The sequence below is a fragment of the Eutrigla gurnardus genome (genome assembly GCF_963514095.1).
Source record: "Eutrigla gurnardus genome assembly, chromosome: 20".
Taxonomy (NCBI): Eukaryota; Metazoa; Chordata; class Actinopteri; order Perciformes; family Triglidae; genus Eutrigla; species Eutrigla gurnardus.
Genome location: NC_139931.1, coordinates 17,319,996 through 17,339,894, shown reverse-complemented (window position 1 = coordinate 17,339,894; position 19,899 = coordinate 17,319,996). Strand labels below are relative to the sequence as shown.

General features: G+C 40.7%; 1 protein-coding gene across 1 annotated transcript; it reads right to left on the bottom strand.

Annotated features, from left to right (window-relative positions):
- Positions 1-5,496: 5,496 nt before the first annotated feature.
- traf7 (TNF receptor-associated factor 7) lies at positions 5,497-19,622 on the bottom strand (the record flags this gene model as incomplete). The annotated part of the gene is given in 22 exon segments (XM_084036502.1): positions 5,497-7,121; positions 7,231-7,350; positions 7,730-7,861; positions 8,224-8,343; positions 10,955-11,077; positions 12,886-13,002; positions 13,108-13,147; positions 13,260-13,342; positions 14,388-14,515; positions 16,022-16,070; positions 16,217-16,290; positions 16,771-16,892; positions 17,036-17,131; positions 17,210-17,344; positions 17,708-17,930; positions 18,366-18,399; positions 18,544-18,636; positions 18,758-18,871; positions 19,070-19,161; positions 19,264-19,321; positions 19,504-19,524; positions 19,527-19,622. Coding segments are annotated over 22 exon segments (2,085 nt in total). The 3' UTR covers positions 5,497-7,106.
- Positions 19,623-19,899: the final 277 nt, after the last annotated feature.

The following is a 19,899-nucleotide window of genomic DNA, read 5'->3' as shown; positions in this document are numbered from 1 at the left end:
TCAGGATCAAATTTACTCTCCTGTCCTGGCTGCATTCATACACTCATCATCGGCCCAAACATAGACACACACTCACACACACGGGAGTAAGCACAACGACCCATGCAGCCAGCACACACACACACACACACACGCACACACACACACACACACACACACACGGGAGCCTGCACAATATAAATTCATACCAGAGGAATGGGGGAGGGAGGCTGCAGCACGTTGTCTAAAAAAAAGATGTCAGGTCTTAAAAATAATGTTGGAATAAGTGGAAGAGAGGGATTTCAGGATGTGGATTTCAGGGTGGCGGCAGTGGAGGAAGGGTCAAAGGTCGGATCAGGCTCAAATGCACCACAAGAGTCGTGTGTCGACAGTTTCAAATCATTCCCGATAGCTGCTGTTATCTCCGGATAGGAAACGAGGGCGTAGCGACACTTCAGGTTTCCCCCACGTTCAATTCAATGACTGAGAAAACATGAAATGATGAGGATGAATTCATTTGTTCAAGCACTTTTAAGTTGGGATGCACTGATTCCACTTATATAACTCAAAGTATCCGCTCCCTTTGATCCAACATGTAAAGTTGAGCTGAAATATCATTCCCAGAGTGAAACAGGACAGATGAAATGTTTAAAAATCCTAAATCTATGAATATGCTGATATTTTTTAAAGGTAATGCTAAACTGTCAGCCTGGAGAGAGTAAATGTAAGCGATGGTGGAAACACTACTACGTTTATAATAACACTGTTTTCATGACTCTGAGATCAGACATCCCTACTTTGAAGACCCTGTACTCGTTCATGCTCGATGAGACTGAAACCCGTCCCTCTTTCCATCCCACACGCTCCTAACCAACCCACCCCCGTGTTGCCATGACAATCTACATCATCACCCTCACCATCCTCACTGGCATCACCATAGCTACAGCACAGTGTGTTGCCATGACATGGTATTAAAAAAAGAAAAGTGCTAACAGAGCTAGTGGCTAGGTGGTTTGCTTCGGTGTAAAGTGTAAAGTTTAAAGTGGCACTCCAGTGGTTTGGTATTGCACAGAAAGGGTGGTGAATTATCCTACATTTCCCATGATGCAACTCAGTAGAATCTTTCATTAAACCCTTTTCGTCAATCTCCATGACCTCCATTTCTAACGTGGGCTCTCAGTTAAGAATAATAGGATTTAAACAAACCTAACCTATCTTCATGTGTAAAACTGGCGGAGTGCCCCTTTAAATTCCTCAAAACTACATCCAGCAGGGCGGCGCTCTCCAAAATCCAGGTTTCACAGTCCCATAAAGCAGCCACACATAGAAATGGCTACGAATTCAGAGAATAGTCGTGGTATTTAAATTATGATCACATAGAGATTATATATATGGATATTTGCAAGAAAAAAAAAAGAAAAAAGAAGTGTATTTATGATGTGTGTGTCACCCTGAAGACTATTTTTCAAAGTAAACAGGTCTAATCTGAGTGTCGAGTCGGTTTGCTTCTCCATGCTTCAGTGGTCCGAGCTGATGAATCGTTGTAGGATACCGTGTTGGGATCTTTCCAGGATGCGTTTGTGTTTTTAAATTATTTTATTTGATTTCTCCTCTGCCTAATGTGTCCAGGTGTGGCGATGTGTATAATATAAGCAATTCTTGTTGTTTCTGTTTTGTTATTTTTGTATAATTTCAAATGCAGTGTTTTTTTTGTTCCTTTCTTCTTTCTTTAAAACATGTGCCTTGCTTTGTGATTTTGGTCTGACCACACTACAGTAGATGGGTATGTACAATATATGAGGATCTCTCTCTTGGTTTGCTTTTTTTAGTTGATATGCCATCATAAGAAAGTATGCCCCCCCCTATTATTATTTGAATAAGACAGCTACATTTTGGCCACTTCACACACAATCTTGCAGATGGTTCTATTTTTTAGCATGTGACTCCATGGCAACCTCCCCCTTATCAGAGGCTGCACAGAGGTCAAAGGTCAACCCTAGTTTTCTCACAAACTTCAAGCACACGCCGCTCTTTTTTTAAAACCTCGGCCCTGTCGTGTTAAAGCAACGTTCTCCTTCCTCCGGTCTCATTTTGGTCACCTGGTCCAGGCTTGTGGGGATCGGGGTCGGGCTACAAAGGTAAAATACTGCAGATGGTGAAGGAAAAAAAACAACAAAAAACACAGATGGTCAAATATGTTGTTGGACAAAAGTACTGTTCATTTTTTTTCTTAACAAAAGAAGAAGCCAAGCTGTTTTTCTTTGGTTTTCCGCCTGTGCTTATCTGGACAGACACCGGACCGGCGTCTCCTCTGCTCTGCAGCGACTGTATGTGAATGCTTGAGAGAGGCCGTGTGTGTGTTAAGTGTTGCTCTGCTATTGACTGTGTGAAACCTGTGAGAGTGTGTGTGTGTGTGTGTGTGCGTGTGTGTGTGCGCGCTGTAGTGACTGGACAGTGGTGTGCTTGCAGTGACTGCATCTTATGGCCATCTGCTCTGAATAAATAAATGTTCTATACAAACTGCCCCCGTCCTCAGCCTCCCCATGTGTTGTGATGATGATTGAGGTCCTCCTCCAGGGGGCAGCACATGTCTGCAGTACAGCAATGCATTTTCAATGTGTTTGCTTTAGTTAGATGGTAAGATACATACCTCTATGTCATGTTTGTACAGTATATTTGAGGCTACAGCCAACGCAGAACAGAATAGGTGGCTCAGATGAAGGAGCTGTGACAAGACGATCCCAGCTGAATATATGAAAAGTATTTATTGAATCAGATTAACTAATCAAAGCAACAACAGAATAGACAAACAGATCCCAGAAGCCTGTGTGTACAGGTAAGAGAGAGAGAGAGAGAGAGAGAGCACAATGCTGAAGGTTGGCTTTTTGTCCTGCAGGAGGGCTCTGTGCCCAGGGATTAAAAAGTCATAAAAAAGCCATCATGTTGTGTGTCAAACAAAGTCTAACTATGTCTACAATAGTCAAGAACTAAATGTACTAAAGTAAAGAATGATTAAGAAGTCATAAAAAGCCATCGATTCATATGTCAATTGACATCTGAGTATAGTATCTCTATAATAGTTATGAAAAATAATAGTCAGATATTTTGAAAAAAGTCGAAGTTTTACAAAAGACAGTGTGTCAAAAATAGAAAGTACTAAAAATCAAATAAGAAGTCATAAAAAGCCATATGTAATACAACGTCTGAATATAGTATCCCTATAATAGTCATAAAAAATTATAGTCTAATATTTTGAAAAAAGTAATAATATAGCATGTCGAAATTTTACAAAAAAAAGTGAGTCGAAAATATTAATAGAAAGTACTAAAAATCTAATAAATCATAAAAACCCATCATAGCATATGTCAATTAACATGTGAGTATAGTATCTCTATAATAATTATGAAAAATTATAGTCTAATGTTTTTAAAAAAAGTCATACTATAGCATGTCGACATTTTAGAAAAAAAGTGAAAAACACTTAAGAAGTCATAAAAAGCCATAATATCACATGTAATACAACGTCTGAGTATACAATGTCTATAATAGTTATGAAAATTATGGCCCACTATTTAGAAAAAAAGTCATACTATAGCATGTCGAAATTTTAGAAAAAGAATTAGTCGAAAATATTCATAGAAAGTACTAAAAATCTAATAAAAACTCATAAAAAGCCATTGTTTCATATGTAATACAACGTCTAAGTATAGTTTAAAGTAGTGACGAAAATTATGGTCTAATATTTTGAAAAAAAAGTCATACTATAGCATGTCAACATTTTAGAAAAAAAGTCAGTCGAAAATATTCATAGAAAGTACTAAAAAACACTTAAGAAGTCATAAAAAGCCATAATATCACATGTAATACAACGTCTGAGTATAGTAGCCCTATAATAGTTAGGAAAATTTTGGTCAAATATTTAGAAAAAAAAGTCATACTATAGCATGTCGAAAGTTAACAAAAAAAATGAGTTGAAAATATTCATAGAAAGTACTAAAAAACACTTAAGAAGTCATAAAAAGCCATAAAATCACATGTAATACAACGTCTGAGTATAGAATGTCTATAATAGTTATGAAAATTATGGCCCACTATTTAGAAAAAAAGTCATACTAAAGCATGTCGACATTTTAGAAAAAAAGTGAGTCGAAAATATTCATAGAAAGTACTAAAAATCTAATAAAAACTCATAAAAAGCCATTGTTTCATATGTAATACAACGTCTAAGTATAGTTTAAAGTAGTTATGAAAATTATGGTCTAATATTTTGAAAAAAAGTCATACTGTAGCATGTCGAAATTTTACCAAAAAAGTCAGTCGAAAATATTCATAGAAAGTACTAAAAAACACTTAAGAAGTCATAAAAAGCCATAATATCACATGTAATACAACGTCTGAGTATAGTATCCCTATAATAGTTATGAAAAATTATGGTTGAATATTTTGAAAAAAAAGTCATACTATAGCATGTCGACATTTTACAAAAAAAAGTCAGTCGAAAATATTCATAAAAAGTAATAGAAATCTAATAAAAAGTCATAAAAAGCTATCGATTCATATGTCAATTGACATCCGAGTATAGTATCTCTATTATAATTATGAAAAATTATAGTCTGTTTTTTTAAAAAGTCATACTATAGCATGTCGACATTTTAGAAAAAAAGTCAGTCGAAAATATTAATAGAAAGTACTAAAAATCGAATAAAAACTCATAAAAAGCCATTGTTTCATATGTAATACAACGTCTAAGTATAGTTTAAAGTAGTTATGAAAATTATGGTCTAATATTTTGAAAAAAAAGTCATACTGTAGCATGTCGAAATTTTACCAAAAAAGTCAGTCGAAAATATTCATAGAAAGTACTAAAATTCTAATAAAAACTCATAAAAAGCCATAATATCACATGTAATACAACGTCTGAGTATAGTATCCCTATAATAGTTATGAAAAATTATGGTTGAATATTTTGAAAAAAAGTCATACTATAGCATGTCGACATTTTAGAAAAAAAGTCAGTCTAAAATATTCATAAAAAGTACTAGAAATCTAATAAAAAGCTATCGATTCATATGTCAATTGACATCTGAGTATAGTATCTCTATTATAATTATGAAAAATTATAGTCTGTTTTTAAAAAAGTCATACTATAGCATGTCGACATTTTAGAAAAAAAGTCAGTCGAAAATATTCATAGAAAGTACTAAAAATCTAATAAAAACTCATAAAAAGCCATAATATCACATGTAATACAACGTCTGAGTATAGTATCCCTATAATAGTTATGAAAAATTATGGTCGAATATTTTGAAAAAAAGTCATACTATAGCATGTCGAAATTTAACAAATATACTATCGCAAGTCAACATTAATTTTGAAATGTTGAGGTCCATGTGGTTTGTTGGAGATAAAAGAATAAGAGCAATAAAAACAGGTTGTTTCATAGTTATGTTACATAATAACACATTCCATAAGCTTTTTTATCATTCAAATAAATCACATCAACAGCTCTCAAAGTGTACAACAGTTTTATTGATCAATGATCAACTCAGGCTTATATGATTACAAGTATACAAGAAATCACTGAAACTGTGACCAGTGAAGACACTTCCTCCCGTCCCGTTACCTTTCTCACCAGGACTACAGTGAGCTGTGGCACTTCTGCATTAAATGAAGGCAACAGAACTCTCAACATCTGTAAAAAAAAAAAAACTAATTCAGCCTGCGTGTCTAAATTTGGTGTGGATGAACTTAAAACTAACCTCCCAGGCATATAATATAATTTTTTTTATATTTTCAACCCAATATGGGTCCTGAAACATCATTTAGGAGAGCAGGACTTCACTTCAGCTCAATGCCACTTTCTATGCATTTGCTGGGAGTTTAAAGGCTAATTAGTACACAATCCCTCGCTTGTCTTCACCGTCGGTCCATCGAGTGTTACAGTCATAAAACAACAATCAGTGTTTATCTGTGGTTATGGTCATTCTAACCAGTTGAAGTTAGATATTAGAGGGGGAGGGGAGGCAGAAAGAGGGGGAAGAAAGAAGAAAATGACACTTTCCTTGCTTTTCATCCAGACATATGGCACTCATTGAAACGTACATACACAATAACGGACACGTACATGCACACAGACCGCCTTCCCCTCTCCCCCGTCCTTCTCCGTTATGTAGGCCAGCGTGAGTCACTCTCATGGGCACACGTCCCGGCTCTATCTTATTTTACACAACTGTACAACCGTTAAGGGCTCTGAATACAGCTCTATCATGGCACTAATATAAAACTCAGTAAATCTATAGATCTGTCTTTTTGTTTTCTATTAAAAGGTGTTTTATAAAGGCTGGTTTCACAGAGTTCTGGGGGACAACCACAATGATAAAGACGGAGGGGGGACAAACCCCTCATTCTGGATCATCTACTAATTCGTAATGCTACACAGCCTACGTTTCAATCAATACACTAGCTGGTGTGAAAGTGCAGGAAAAGTTAAATCACAAATGAAGTGCAGCATGCACTCCTTCGCTCCTATGATGCTACTCAATTTGCATAAATTAACCTCATCCCAATTGCAATTGCTTTGTTCAGATGCATGCTGGGATACCTAACATATACATTTGGAGTGATTGCGGTGTCCCTGTGATTGTGAAACCAGCCCTCAGACTTCTTTAGAACAGTATGCATGAGGCATCATCAGTACAGTTCTTAAACGGCAGGTGTGTCCGCAGGAAGGACTCCGGTCTGAAAGCTCTCCACTTCCTGCTCGCGTCGCAGGGCTGCAGCATCCAGTCAGTCTTGGTTTTGGCGCCGTGCGGTGCAACTGTAAGGCAGCTCGTCTTATCTCGCCCCTTGGTGAGGGGGTCACTGAGGGCGTGACCCCCGAGTTGACCCTCGACCCTGACAATCGGGCGTCGATCAAGGCGTTGGAGAGTTCGTTTGACGTTTTAAAAGCAACACTTAATAAAATAGTTCCGGTGCAGCTCGATTGTGAAGTGTTGTTTGTTATTGGTCTGCTGTCGTTAAATCACAAACAAAAACAAAAAAAACAAAAAAAATGGAAATCATGTGGATAGGTTACCGTTCCTAAAGACGTGTGAAGTTGACTGGACTCCTGCAGAGCAAACCGTTGTTTAGCATGTCCACACCTGAGAGAGGGAGAGAGACAGAGGGGGAGAGGGGGAGAGAAACTTTTATTCTGACACTTGTTTGATGATGCTGTAGGTGGAGCAGCTGATGAAGGCTGATCTGCGGTACCTTGACGGTGCTGTCGACAGCTCCGGAGAAGAGGCGCCCCCTGGAGACGGCTAGAGCGGTTACACTGCCCTGGTGTCTCAGCAGCGTCTGGGTACAGATCATGTTGTCCATGCTCCACACCTAGACCAACATAAACACATGTATGTTTCATTATGAGCAATAAGGATGTCACACACATGCTGAACTTCTACTCTCCCAGCAGGACTTTATGGCCTGACTGACGTGCTGTCACCATGACAACTAACAACTTACTGCTGAAACCTGTTCAATGTGCATTCTACTCATATTTTATTTCTATCGTTGATAAATATGGTTTTCCATGATATCAGTATCTTTCATGTGGCTTCCCTATCAAGAAAGTTGCTCTGATGTCCTTAAAGCTACCATAAAAATATATAAAATATTTATATTATATTCCACTTTCACCAAGTTGAACCAACCAAATATTCATTCATTTTTTGACAAAACACAGAAAAATGGACTCGCTGTGCGTCCTCACCCTCAGTGAGCGGTCATAGGAGGCGCTGAACACTTTGGTCTGGTCGGGGGTGGAGATGACGGCGAGGGCGTAAACGGTTCCCACGTGACCCGTCAGGGTCCGCACCTGCTCTTTAGACTCGATGTCCCACACCTAGAGAGGACAAACACCTTCGTCAGCATCATCCCCAGCTTTACAAACACCATTAGTGCAAACGCTGTTTTTTTCCTACACATTTGGATTTGTGAGATAAGAGTTAAACTAAGATTAATTGTGGTTGGGTGGACATTCTGGATCAGATCTTTGTTTGGTGTTAATCTTTACAGGGGATATGCTCTCTGGGAATCTAATCTGAATACTCAAAGGGGCAAAAAAAGAAAAAAGGAGTGTAACGGGGGCCAGAAACGACCTCATGCCTTGCGAGAGGAGGGCGAGACGCACTCTGGTTTCCCTCATGAGGCAGGAATGAAGAAAAGTCAAATGAAAATAAAGAACAAATCATGTGTGCCTCTTACATGGATGAGGTTTTCATAGGTGCCACAGACGATGTGGTGGTTGGTGACGGCGATGGAGTAGACGCTGCCCCCGCTGGTCTGCAGGACGTGAACACACTCCAGAGAGCGGATGTCCCAAATCTGACGGACAGAGAAAAAGGGTAGTCAGGCAGAGGATAAAAAAAGGGAGGAAGGGATAAACGCATATAAACATGCACAATATCAGCAGTGGAAAAAGTGAGTCGTTCAACAGCTGCAAGTTGTCAATTTTCATCTCCATGGCAACACAGAGAGGAGTGATCACGAGTTTAGATCGGCTGGTCTCGCCGGCCAATCACAGTGCAGCAGTGAAAACAGGCCACAGAATGCAATTCAGAGACGGAGACATGCTACTCGTTCATAAATCATCCGTCTCTTTACCAAAATACGTGACCAGACTTCACTCAAGCTACCGACACCGAGCATGAGTGCAAAGACTGGCAGCTGCATTTGGATTGAACATACAGTTATTATTAAAAAAATACAAATCACAAGTTTCTGGAGCCCAAAGAGGCATCTTCAAAATACTTATTTAGTCTGACAAACAGCGGGAACATCAACTGTAAGGAAATGTATTCTTACTGCAGACAGAGGAACTAAATTATACACCATCTTAAAATGCTAAATAACAGAAGAAAATTCTTGGCAGTCTTATTAATTACTGGGGAAACTATTCAGCAGTGCCAATTATTTTTGATAGACAGTCGCTACAGCGTACAAGCAAACTAATGAGTCCAATTTATCAAAGATGTTAATTTCTTGCATTTAAAAAGGAAAATAAACAAATCAGTGCAAAAACAGTTTAATGATCAAATACTGAGCTTTGATGTTCCTCTGCGTCCAGAGTTATTTCATTGCCAAAATGTTCAAAGGACTATTTTTTCACTGCATATTTGGCAACATTTGTCACAGCAATTTCTGCGGCAAAACATTTTCTAAATGACTTCTCCGACAAAGTGCTGGCTGGAGACTAACTGCTGGGCTTATTAGCATCATCTGTCCCTGCGTTCATTCTCCCACAGACGGCCCTCATTCCCACAACACGTCTTCTCTCTTTGCCTTCCTTTCTGTTCCCTTCTTCATCTTTCCACAGCGTCCCCGAGGTATTCATTAGTGACCAACTCCAGACAGACAGCCACACATACACACACACACACACAGCCACACACACACACTGTGTGTACACTACTTTCAACACTGAGACAGCGAATGAAGACGACACAACGGCCTTTTTATATAGAGTGGACAATTACGGACCACAGTATATCCAAACAGCTTTTACTGCACACGACACACACACGACACACACACGACACACACACGACACACACACACGACACACACACACGACACACACACACGACACACGACACACACACGACACACGACACACACACACACACACACACACACACACACACACACACACACACACACACACACACACACACACACACACACAGCATCACGGTTCCTGTACTAAAAGTGTAGTTTCACCCCCCAGTCTGCAAGTATCTCCACCCGCTGCAAGAGGCTGAGAGGTGAAACCACATGACGGAAGCCGCTACACAGTGTCAACAAATATGACGCCTCACTCCTCGCCGCTGGCAATCTCAAAATAAACTTTTGCACATGAATATAAATCAGACATTTAGAATTGATGTATCACTTAACTGATAAAGAAGTCATCAAAGAAAAACCAAGCTCTTTGAAAAAAGTCTCACTCCATTCAATCCCTCCAATCTTTGGGGGGTTGAATATGTCTGATTGCAACTGTAGCTAGGGAGCAAGTATGAACTCTCTCTACCTTCCTCTGGCTTTTTTCTTTATTTTATTTTCCGTTGCTCCGTCTCCAAAATTAACCAGCCATCTTGCAAATCCCACTCAAATCTGTCACTGGCAGATGAATCTGCAGCGAGTGCCAAGCACAACACCTCCAAATCTCCATGCTGCTGATTAAATGCATCTGAGGGGAGACATTCAGATCACAACATCCACAGTTGTGTTGGTGGTAAGAAAAATATTAATCCAGCCTTATCCTCAATTGACCATTTCCTAAAGCCCACCATCCTTAGTTACTGTTGCTAGGCCTATCAAGCTCCCCATTTTAGCACAACACATATGCAGTTTACAGTGATAGCGGTGGCAGATTTAACAGATCCAAGCTTCCTTCATAACGTTGTGCAGCTTCTTGTTTTCCACATCTATTTATTCTGTATAAACACGGATATTATTGAAGGCAATTAATTAGCTGTCAAAAAACAGCTTGTTTTCCCGCTTGCTGCACACAAATAGTAGCACACACTGATGTCTTACATTCCTCAAAGTTGTTTTAATTTAAAAAAAAAAGGAGGAGTAACTAGTTTATCCAATATATTATTCAAATTCCCAAAATTATTTAGGGTCATGATGATATAAAATATAAAGACAGACACTGAAAGCTGATAGCAATAAAACCTTCAAATATTAAAAAAATGTACTTTGGTACAGAAGGGTAGTTAGCCAGACATGCTAACATATGAAGCCTACTTTTACAGCAAATAAACACACTTTAAACTCTTTACACTTTGCTCTTGTTCAAAGGCACAAACTCTTTTATATCTGTATATACTTCAGCATATGGAGAACTCCAAAGCTTGTCAGGCCCGCTGGGCCTCGTTACAGTTGCAAACAGGAATGTGAACTGTGTGTAATATACCCTCCCTCCGCCTACCTTGATGGTCTGATATGAGCCGCTGTACAGGTGGTTCTGGGAGGCCACCAGCGCTCTAACCCAGTGATTTAGACCCGTCAGCTCCTTCTTCAGCTTCAGCTCCGTACCCACGATGTCCCACACCTGCACAAACACACACACACACACACACACACACACAAACACACAAACACACACACAACACAAATAAGGCTTATGGAGATTTTTTATGTTTGAAAACTCATACATAAAAAAAAACCTTAGTGAACTTAAAACAACACAAGAGAATAAAAAACTGCTTATTCAAGAAATCACAGCTGGAGTTAAACTTATTGTGTTAGTGTTACAACTTGCTTGTACTCCCTTTTCAAATATGTGACACACACTGACACACACACACACTCACACACACACTCACACTCACACACTCACACACACTATTGAGCCGAGCTGGGCGGCTACACTGGTGAAGTGCATGATGTCACCGAGCTGAAATAGAGAAACTGGGTGACGGGAGGAAGCACTCCTTGGGTAAGAAAGGAAAGTCCCTGTGTAAGTGGACTGACCTCACAACACACACACACACACACACACACACAATACACACACACAGCTTGTCACCATGGTTACAACAAAGATAAGGCTACAGCTATTGCTCCACTGTCTGCCTTTCCTCCTCTCCTCACTCAGCGACATTTACTCACTTGCGTCTTCATTCAAAACTAAAGGTCCCTTAAATAAAATGATTTCCTGTTAATTAGTTGAAACTATTCCACTGAAATCTCCCTTGTGCCATCTCACCAGGATGTCTTACACCTCACCTCCTTCATGTTTGACTCAGTTTCAGTTGTCTTTGAGAACAACTCTGTCACATTGCCATGCTGATGTAGATTACTTTTTATTTTATCAGAGCATGTTATAATTACAAATTAGCAGATAAAGCTTGTACACCAGACTGGCAAAAAAATAAACCCAACCCTAAAGCTCCATCTTAGGTCTGCTTCTTCTCTGTACATAAGTTACAATAACATGGTATTTTTAACAGTATTGCTGTCCTGAATACCATTTTCTGGTTCGTAGGCAGCACAGACTCATGTCATTATAGCAACAAGATTCTTCTGTCACACACTAAACAAAATGTGTCATGATGAGTCCGTAAGTGCTGTTTTTGCTCTTCCTCTCAACGGCGGCGTTCTGAGCCTGTGTGTAATAAAGCAGCTCTCTTGGCCCAAACCCCATAATGGTTGCACTCGGACTTTAAGCCGGACTCTGGCTTGGCTCGTTTCCATGGCATAACTCGAGAAGGAGTCAGCCAGACATTTCTCCCTTCTCAGCTGAAACGGACGACATAGCACTGCAATACCAGACCTTTGGTTTAATAAAAGGAATTCATCATTTCAGACCATGTTATTCTACAGTATTGTTGCTTGTCTTTATATTTCTTATTGAATAAGAAGGATTTCCCAAAGGGTTTGTGCAATTTATGCATTTTGTAATCCAGAAAAAAAAAAGACAACAATTACAAAATTGAAAACCAGATATCTACTCAATGAATTGGAACCCAAATAGTTGACCTGCCTTCATCTATTTAATCCTAGAGCTTTTCACAGTCTCTGTAATGAAGCCAGAATCCGTAAAGTTTCTCTTTAGCTGAATTGAATTAATCTCTGAAAGACTGAAAAGAACTCACCCTGACAAAGTACTACATGGGCTAACTTCTTATGTTATCATATAGCAGCAAATTCCTACATTCTTCTGGTTACTTATGAGTCCAAAGAATGAATTGCCATTTTACCGGGATCTTTTAATTGTATGTATGTTAGTTTTCTTTTCTTTTCAGAGCCGTAAAGTGAGCTGAGGCACTTTTATACGATAACGTACTTGAAATAAACCTCGACTTGAGTGAAAAATAAATGAAGAAACAACAACATACACATGTACCATAACTGTACCTTAATAGCCTTGAGGGAGCCGCTGAACAACATGTTGTGGGAGGAGACCAGTGTACATACAGGGTTGTCATGGGCACGGATAGTATTGACCTTCTGCAGGGTCTGGATGTCCCACACCTGATCAAGATGCCAAACAGCAACGCACACAACAGTTCAACAAAAACACAACTTGTTTTGGGTGCAAATTTAAATAGAGGAAGCACGGAGGTGAAGGTTTCTTACGATGATGGTGCAGTCTGCGGAGCCACTGTACAGCCTGTTTCTATGGAGACAAATATAACGAGTCATGCTTTGGGCAGAGAGGGCTACTCATTCCCAGTTGACATGTATCTTTTGATCACAGTGTGTGTTCTTTACGGTGTGTATTTTATTACCCTTGGATACACAGTGCCAGCACGATGCCATCATGACCCTCGAGGGTTTTCTGACACTTGTAGGTGGTGCAGGTGTCCCATACCTGAGAGCAAGAGAGGAGGCGGATTGACATAACGCTAAAAAGGCACAAAGAAAAGTGTGTGCACCTTTCAGCCCGAGGCCAGTTGCAGGCAGGGCACGGGGAACAATGCCTCACAAATGCTCCGCCTGCCCCACCAACCTAGTATCCACCCTTCACCCTCAATAAAACAATTCTAAAGATTTTTATTTCGTCTTTGTTGATTCAACCAATCATAAAAATATTCAACATTAAAATAATATGTTGTACTAACATGCGATTGGTTGGTTTGGCCCTACAAAACATGGCGATGCAGCGAGAGAGAGCTGTGTCGCTTTTCTCATCAGCTGTGATAAACGCCGGCCACCGGCCAAACAGCTGACTACCAGGGGTGTGCTGCTGTTAGTTTAAGTGCCAAAGTGCACCTATGACGCACATACACATTTAAGTTGTGGCTCTTTTCCAAGGTTATGTAACCACGGTGCCTTCGGTGGCAAGTTTACAAACAATAGTCAATTGTAACTGACCACACGATCAAATATAAGACAGAAGATGTGCTGATGAAATTAGTTTTTAAGTGCTACTTTGGTTTCACCAACGTCACACAATTACACAAACAAACGTCAGGTGTTTATTTGTGTTGTAAGCGTGTAACTTTGCTCTTCGGGGAGTGCCAACCACTATCTAATGTTGGAAATACACTGACTACCGATAAGTACCTCATACTTGAAGTACAACCAAACTTGAGCTGAAAAAAGCCTAAGGTGATATTTTGGATTTCTTTTGTGTCCACTAATGATGTTTTCTCACTTTTGAGTTAGTAAATTAGAAGTAAAGCAAATCTATAATTTCAGATTTCCAATACAAAAAAAAGGTTGTGGGTGGAAGTAATCTCAATCTATGGAGAAGTAGGTGGGTGAAGGCTGCGTTCAGGCGCTAAAAAGACAAAAAGGATTGTGTTGGTGTGGTGTGTTGCTAGAAGTTAATACATCCGTGAGTTTGAAAGCTCTCCCCTACGGCAACAGTCGGCCCCGAGAACACAGTGCTAATGTCGGTCGATGTTTTTTACCTTGATAGTCTTATCTGATGATCCAGAGAAGAGCAGGTCTCCAGTGGAGTAGACACACAGACACCAAACGGGACCCTGGTGACCAACAAATGTCCCCTTACACTTGAAGATCTGCTGGGGGTCGTATGCTACACACAGGCACAGAGACGGGTAAGACTGGCTATGTGTTTCTCATTGGAAGCTAAACAAGGGAGGGGTATAATTAGGGATGCACGATATTGATTTTTTGAAGCCGATACCGATATCGATAACTTTCTGCTCCTCGGGACCGATACCGATACCGATAACCGATAATATTGTTATTCGTTTTTGAATGTATATTCAGATCAAATTCAGGTCAAAAACACTAATGACTAAGCTTAGGTAGATTTAGCATAGCTTTGCCTTTTACCAAACACCTAACCAGATGTATCACAGTGACATGATAATTATTACTATGAACAAAAGAAAGCCAAGAACAGTTTTGACTCTTCAATAAAATGACAATATTTATTTTTTTCAAATAAATATGTAAGTGAGTCAGTCAGTCAGTCAATGACAACTTTCCCTGAGCAGCATGGGATATGCACACACAAGTGCTGCTACATTAAACTGTTGGTCCTGATCCACACAGAAATGTAAACTACGGTAATAGGCAGAAATATCAGCAAAGCAACAGCCACTACTGCGGATGTGATCCCCTCCATTCAAGCGCTGACGCGACTGCTAAAACAAACGTTACCAACAGACCACGGAGTGAAAACATCAAAGGAAACCCCGTTAAAAGCAGTGGAAACGCGTTTTGGTGACATCGAGGAAAAGCCACTGTATTATCTCTCAACTATATTGGACCCGAGGTACAAGGACCGCTACTTCACCCGTGCATCAAAACGCTAAGCTACGGGCTCGCTGCTTCTTTAGCGGCGCCGGCGTCTTCATACGCTTTTAACACACCGTCGTAGCGATGGTGATGTGCGAGGTGACTTTTAAGGTTGGATGTATTAAAGCTCGATGCCTTTTTCCCTCCTCTTGGAACTTCTGCATTGCATTTGTTACAAATGGCAAGCGATTCAGTTTCCTCAGAAACTTTGAAGTAGTCCCACATTACAGACGCCATGCGTGTTTGTTTACTAGTCTTCCTCCTCCACTCGCTCGCAGCCTCTACGTCACAGCCAGGCATGAGAAGGGAGCGCTCGATTTGTGGATTAACTCCCTCCTCCGAAACCTGTGATACCACAGTAACCACATCACATGCTAAACGGGAGGCGCCTAGAAAAAAACTAACGTCCCTCATCCCAATCCACCCGTATGACTGTTTTAACACAAACATCCTATCGTCGGATTATCGGAGGTATTAATAATTGTATCGGATTTATCGGGTTGACGTCATAATTCCTATTATCGGGCCGATAATTATCGGTCCGATAATTATCGTGCATCCCTAGGTATAATCGAAGCTACAACAGGAGGAGATGCTGATGAGGAGAGGAGGAAGGGAGAGACAAGATAGGTGAGTGGGAGTAAGGGAGAGGATGAAGGAATGACCGGAGAAGATAGTCAGAGCTGGATTTTACATTTCAAGTTAACAGAAGTGTGAGATGTTTTCCTCCACTAACAGAGGTGAAAAAAACGAGGACAGGCGGGTAGATACTTACAGCCCAGGATTCCCATGTTGAGCCTGGCGTTGATGTGGGACAGCTCATCCTGCAGAGAGACAGGTGCTTTAGGGGAATTGTTCTACCGAACACCTACTCTCATCCTTTTATTCTGGCTAACTAACTCAAACTTCTCAAACATAGATGCACACACTTTGTCTCTTTCTCTCTGCAAAGGTGCACACACACACTTACATTGAGCATGGAAGCATCTCTACGAAATTCCATCAGGTCCTCGCTCAGTTTACTTTGGTTCTCATCCAACACATCTGAAACAGACACACAGGCGCAATAAGTTTGAGATACAAACACAGTAAGGATGCTGTGCTTAGAGGTCCATTGGGGTTATACAACTTTCTCCAATCAATTTTCCTGTCAATATTTATCCATCCGCAGCTACGAGATCTTAAAATCATGTTTTAATTGGGGCGCAGTGCAGAAATGAGACATGATCAGAGGGAAATGGGCAAATCGAGATGAACAAAGCCATCTTTCTTTCCCCTGATATCGATTCACATACCCAAACTCAGGTACTAAGTAATGAGATCCTTACTATTGATCTTTTTTTTTTACAAAATACTGTACGACACTGATGTAAGGCCTTAAGTACAGTTTGCATCTTAAATAGAAGTGCCTACAACACTTCTGGATTCATAGTAAAGGCCGACCGCTGCCTTCGATTAGAACACAGTAAGTGTTTAAGTGTCGGTGCTTGTTTGGCTTGAACTTCTTTCTCTGCTGTGTCTTACCAAATTTGAGCTCCAGGTTCTTCTCTAGCTGATCTAACTTCTCAGATAGTTTGCCCAACATAGAGCGCAGGAAAGCAATATCTTGGTCCTTCTGGGCTAGAGTCAGCTGCATCTCATGGAACCTAAATGGGTCAAAGGTCAGGAGATTCGATAGAAGTCAGAGACAATGATTACTTTATCACATTTATATTTTATATTTGAACACTCAGGTCTTCAGCAAAGTGAATTTCTGTTACAGTTCCACAGTTTGAGTACGTTTGCTCACCGGTCATCAGTCTGCTGCAGGAACTCCTTCAGACCCTCAAACTTACACACCTCCAGGTGTGTTTCATACGTGTCCTGGTTGCCGATGAACGTGCAGCTGTCGGGGAGAATACCTGTTATTTTGGACTGTAAAATAAATTGAGTTACAGTGAAAGAAAGTGTGTTTTTTACTCACCCATATTTGGAGTGTGGACACTTGATGTGCTCACACTCTTTGAGGTGAGCCTCCAGGTTCATCGTGAGTAGCGGTGGACAGGAAGGGTTGTTGGGACAGCGGACTGGCCTGTAGTCACAACTGACCTCGTGTTCTCTACAGAGATGAGAAATATATATTGTTAAAAAGGACATGGATGTAACGTGAAGGGCCATGATTTTTGGAGCGATGCCCAGCAACAAGCGAATCTGATGCACTGAAGATGCACTGATAATCTACTATCAACTATTTAAATTATATAAATGATCTAATTCTGATTAATGATAAATATTTATGCATCCCACAGTTTTGACATTTGTCCCCTCTTTCACTTTCCCCCTGATGTTCTCCCGATTCACCTCCCTCTTGATAAAAGTTAAAAATCCATCCACTATCTGTGCATTGTTGAGAAATACGCTTCCGGTGAACAACCTCGCACGAGACTTCCGTGTCCAGTGCGAACTCAGCATGAGTCCTTACTTGCGTGATGCCAGCTTGATGGTGAACGGGCAGCCCAGTGGGTCCACCTCGTACGCTCCGGGTTTCCCAGCAACTGTGGAGGGGGAGGCGGCAGCCCCGCCTGCAGCACTGGCTGTGGCCCTGCAGCCGTATTTACAGTGAACGAACAGCTCTCCGATCTGCTCGGCTACTGCGATGTTGTTAACCACAACCGTAAGCTTTGCTGCATCCACTGGGCACTTGTCTGTGAGGAGAACCAACGGACACAAGGTTAGAATTAACTACAGTTTTAACTCCAGGCACAGTCATGAAGCATGAGGTGATTGAAAAGTTCATGTCCCGATAGTCGTCAAAATATGCTTAAAACGGCACTGAAACATAATGTAATCACTTTAATTTAGTTAGAAACAAATATCTTTATTGCGTCACAGATAAGAAACATCTTGTTTTTGTGAACATTCTAGTGAAAAACACTGACATCATCTTAAATCACAAGGTCTCCCTGCATTAATAAAGAATAAATAAATCAAACATATTTTGGTATTCTGTATGGTTTTTTTTGTTAAATATATTTTTCACTTGTCCACACGACAGCTTTTTCTAGGTTTTCTAGCTTTTTCATCGATACTTTTCGATAATGGAAATACTACTATCATACTATACTACTATTCAATCTCACCTGAAGTCAAGGCACATCGTCTGCAGAAGGTGTGCTGAGGAAGAAGGAAGAACAGGCATGGTGAAATGAAACACAAATAACCATTTACTAAACTCCACCTCCCTTGGTTCCAATGGTGTTTATCTAAGAATAATAAAAGATAATTACAGGAATGCTGCAGAGGACAGAAAAAACCTACCCCACATGTGGTGATGATGGGGTCCTTGAAGACGTTACAGCACAGCTGGCAGCACAGTTTTACGGATGGCTGTTCAGCAAACACCTGGGGCTCCTGCACACAAAAACACATAGGTCTGTAATGTGGTTCCACGTCTAAAATCGAGTGCTTTTCCATGTCTAAGTATTTGCTTGCCTATCTTTGCTGGTGTATATGTTAGTGCTAGGTGTCGTACCGTGTCCTCCTCCTCTTCATGCAGAGAGAACGTGGAGCGCAGAGACATGTTGGATTCGGAATGGAGAGATCGGATTGAGATGGCTGAATCTGACCTCCGAGGAGTAATAGGAGGCTGGAGGAGGATGAGAGGCAGTGGAGAGAAGATGTCACGTTCTATTCACACCGCCTCATATATGAATCTAAATTCGGTGGAAAACACCTCAAATAACTCAAGGCTCTGCTTCAGGAATCTCTACATTTGAGATTTTTAACTTGATTTTTAATTAGGCTGACGAAGAAAAACATAAAATGTAAAAGTGTGAGAGTGTACCATTCCGTCGTCATCATCGCGGGGAGAGTATGTAAGAGTGCTGGAGGAAGAGGGAGTTCTTCTATGCTGCTTGTAGGTGCTGGATGCTTCTGCTGCAAACACATGAGGGCAAATTCTCAAAACAGAATGCCAGAATAATGGAGTACTTCAGTGACTATCAAAGAAAAGAGAAGCCATAAGGCAGAAAAAGGGACCTTTTGCTCCAGCAGCCACAGCTGCAAAGGTAGGGCCAAATGAAGCCTCCATCATGCTCTGTTGTGAAGAAAGAAAGGTTGGACGGATAGATGGATACATTGGTAAAGAGACGGTATGGAGTTACACTTCAAACTTATTAAAACAAATAGAGCAATTACAGCAGGAATACATCACACAACAGGAGTATAATGTGGGTATTTAATTAATGTCGTTCTCCAAGTTGCACTAATGTTTCTCACCCGGTTGACGGAGTCTGTTGGAGCGGGGTGGGGGGGTCGCTGGAGATGGCTGCTGTGGCGGCTGCTGCTGCTCCTCCTCCGGGGTATCGGTTGTGGCAAGGCGTCTTACCACTACTCATTACCCAAAGCACACGAAAATGCACAGTAGGCTGGACTGCTAGGCCTAGGAAAAGGTAAGAGGACAAGGAGAGGGGGCGTTAGTGAGGAGGGGATTGGGAGGAATATGTTGCGAGCTTGACTGAAATCAGAATACAAACAAAAACACACATCCACATTTGGCTCAAGAAATGTTGGTGACTGCCACTGGCTTCAGTACAACTAAAGCTGCTGAAAATTAGTTAGTGCCATGAGAGTGCATCATGGGACTTTTACAGCCAAGATACTGCTGTTAAATCT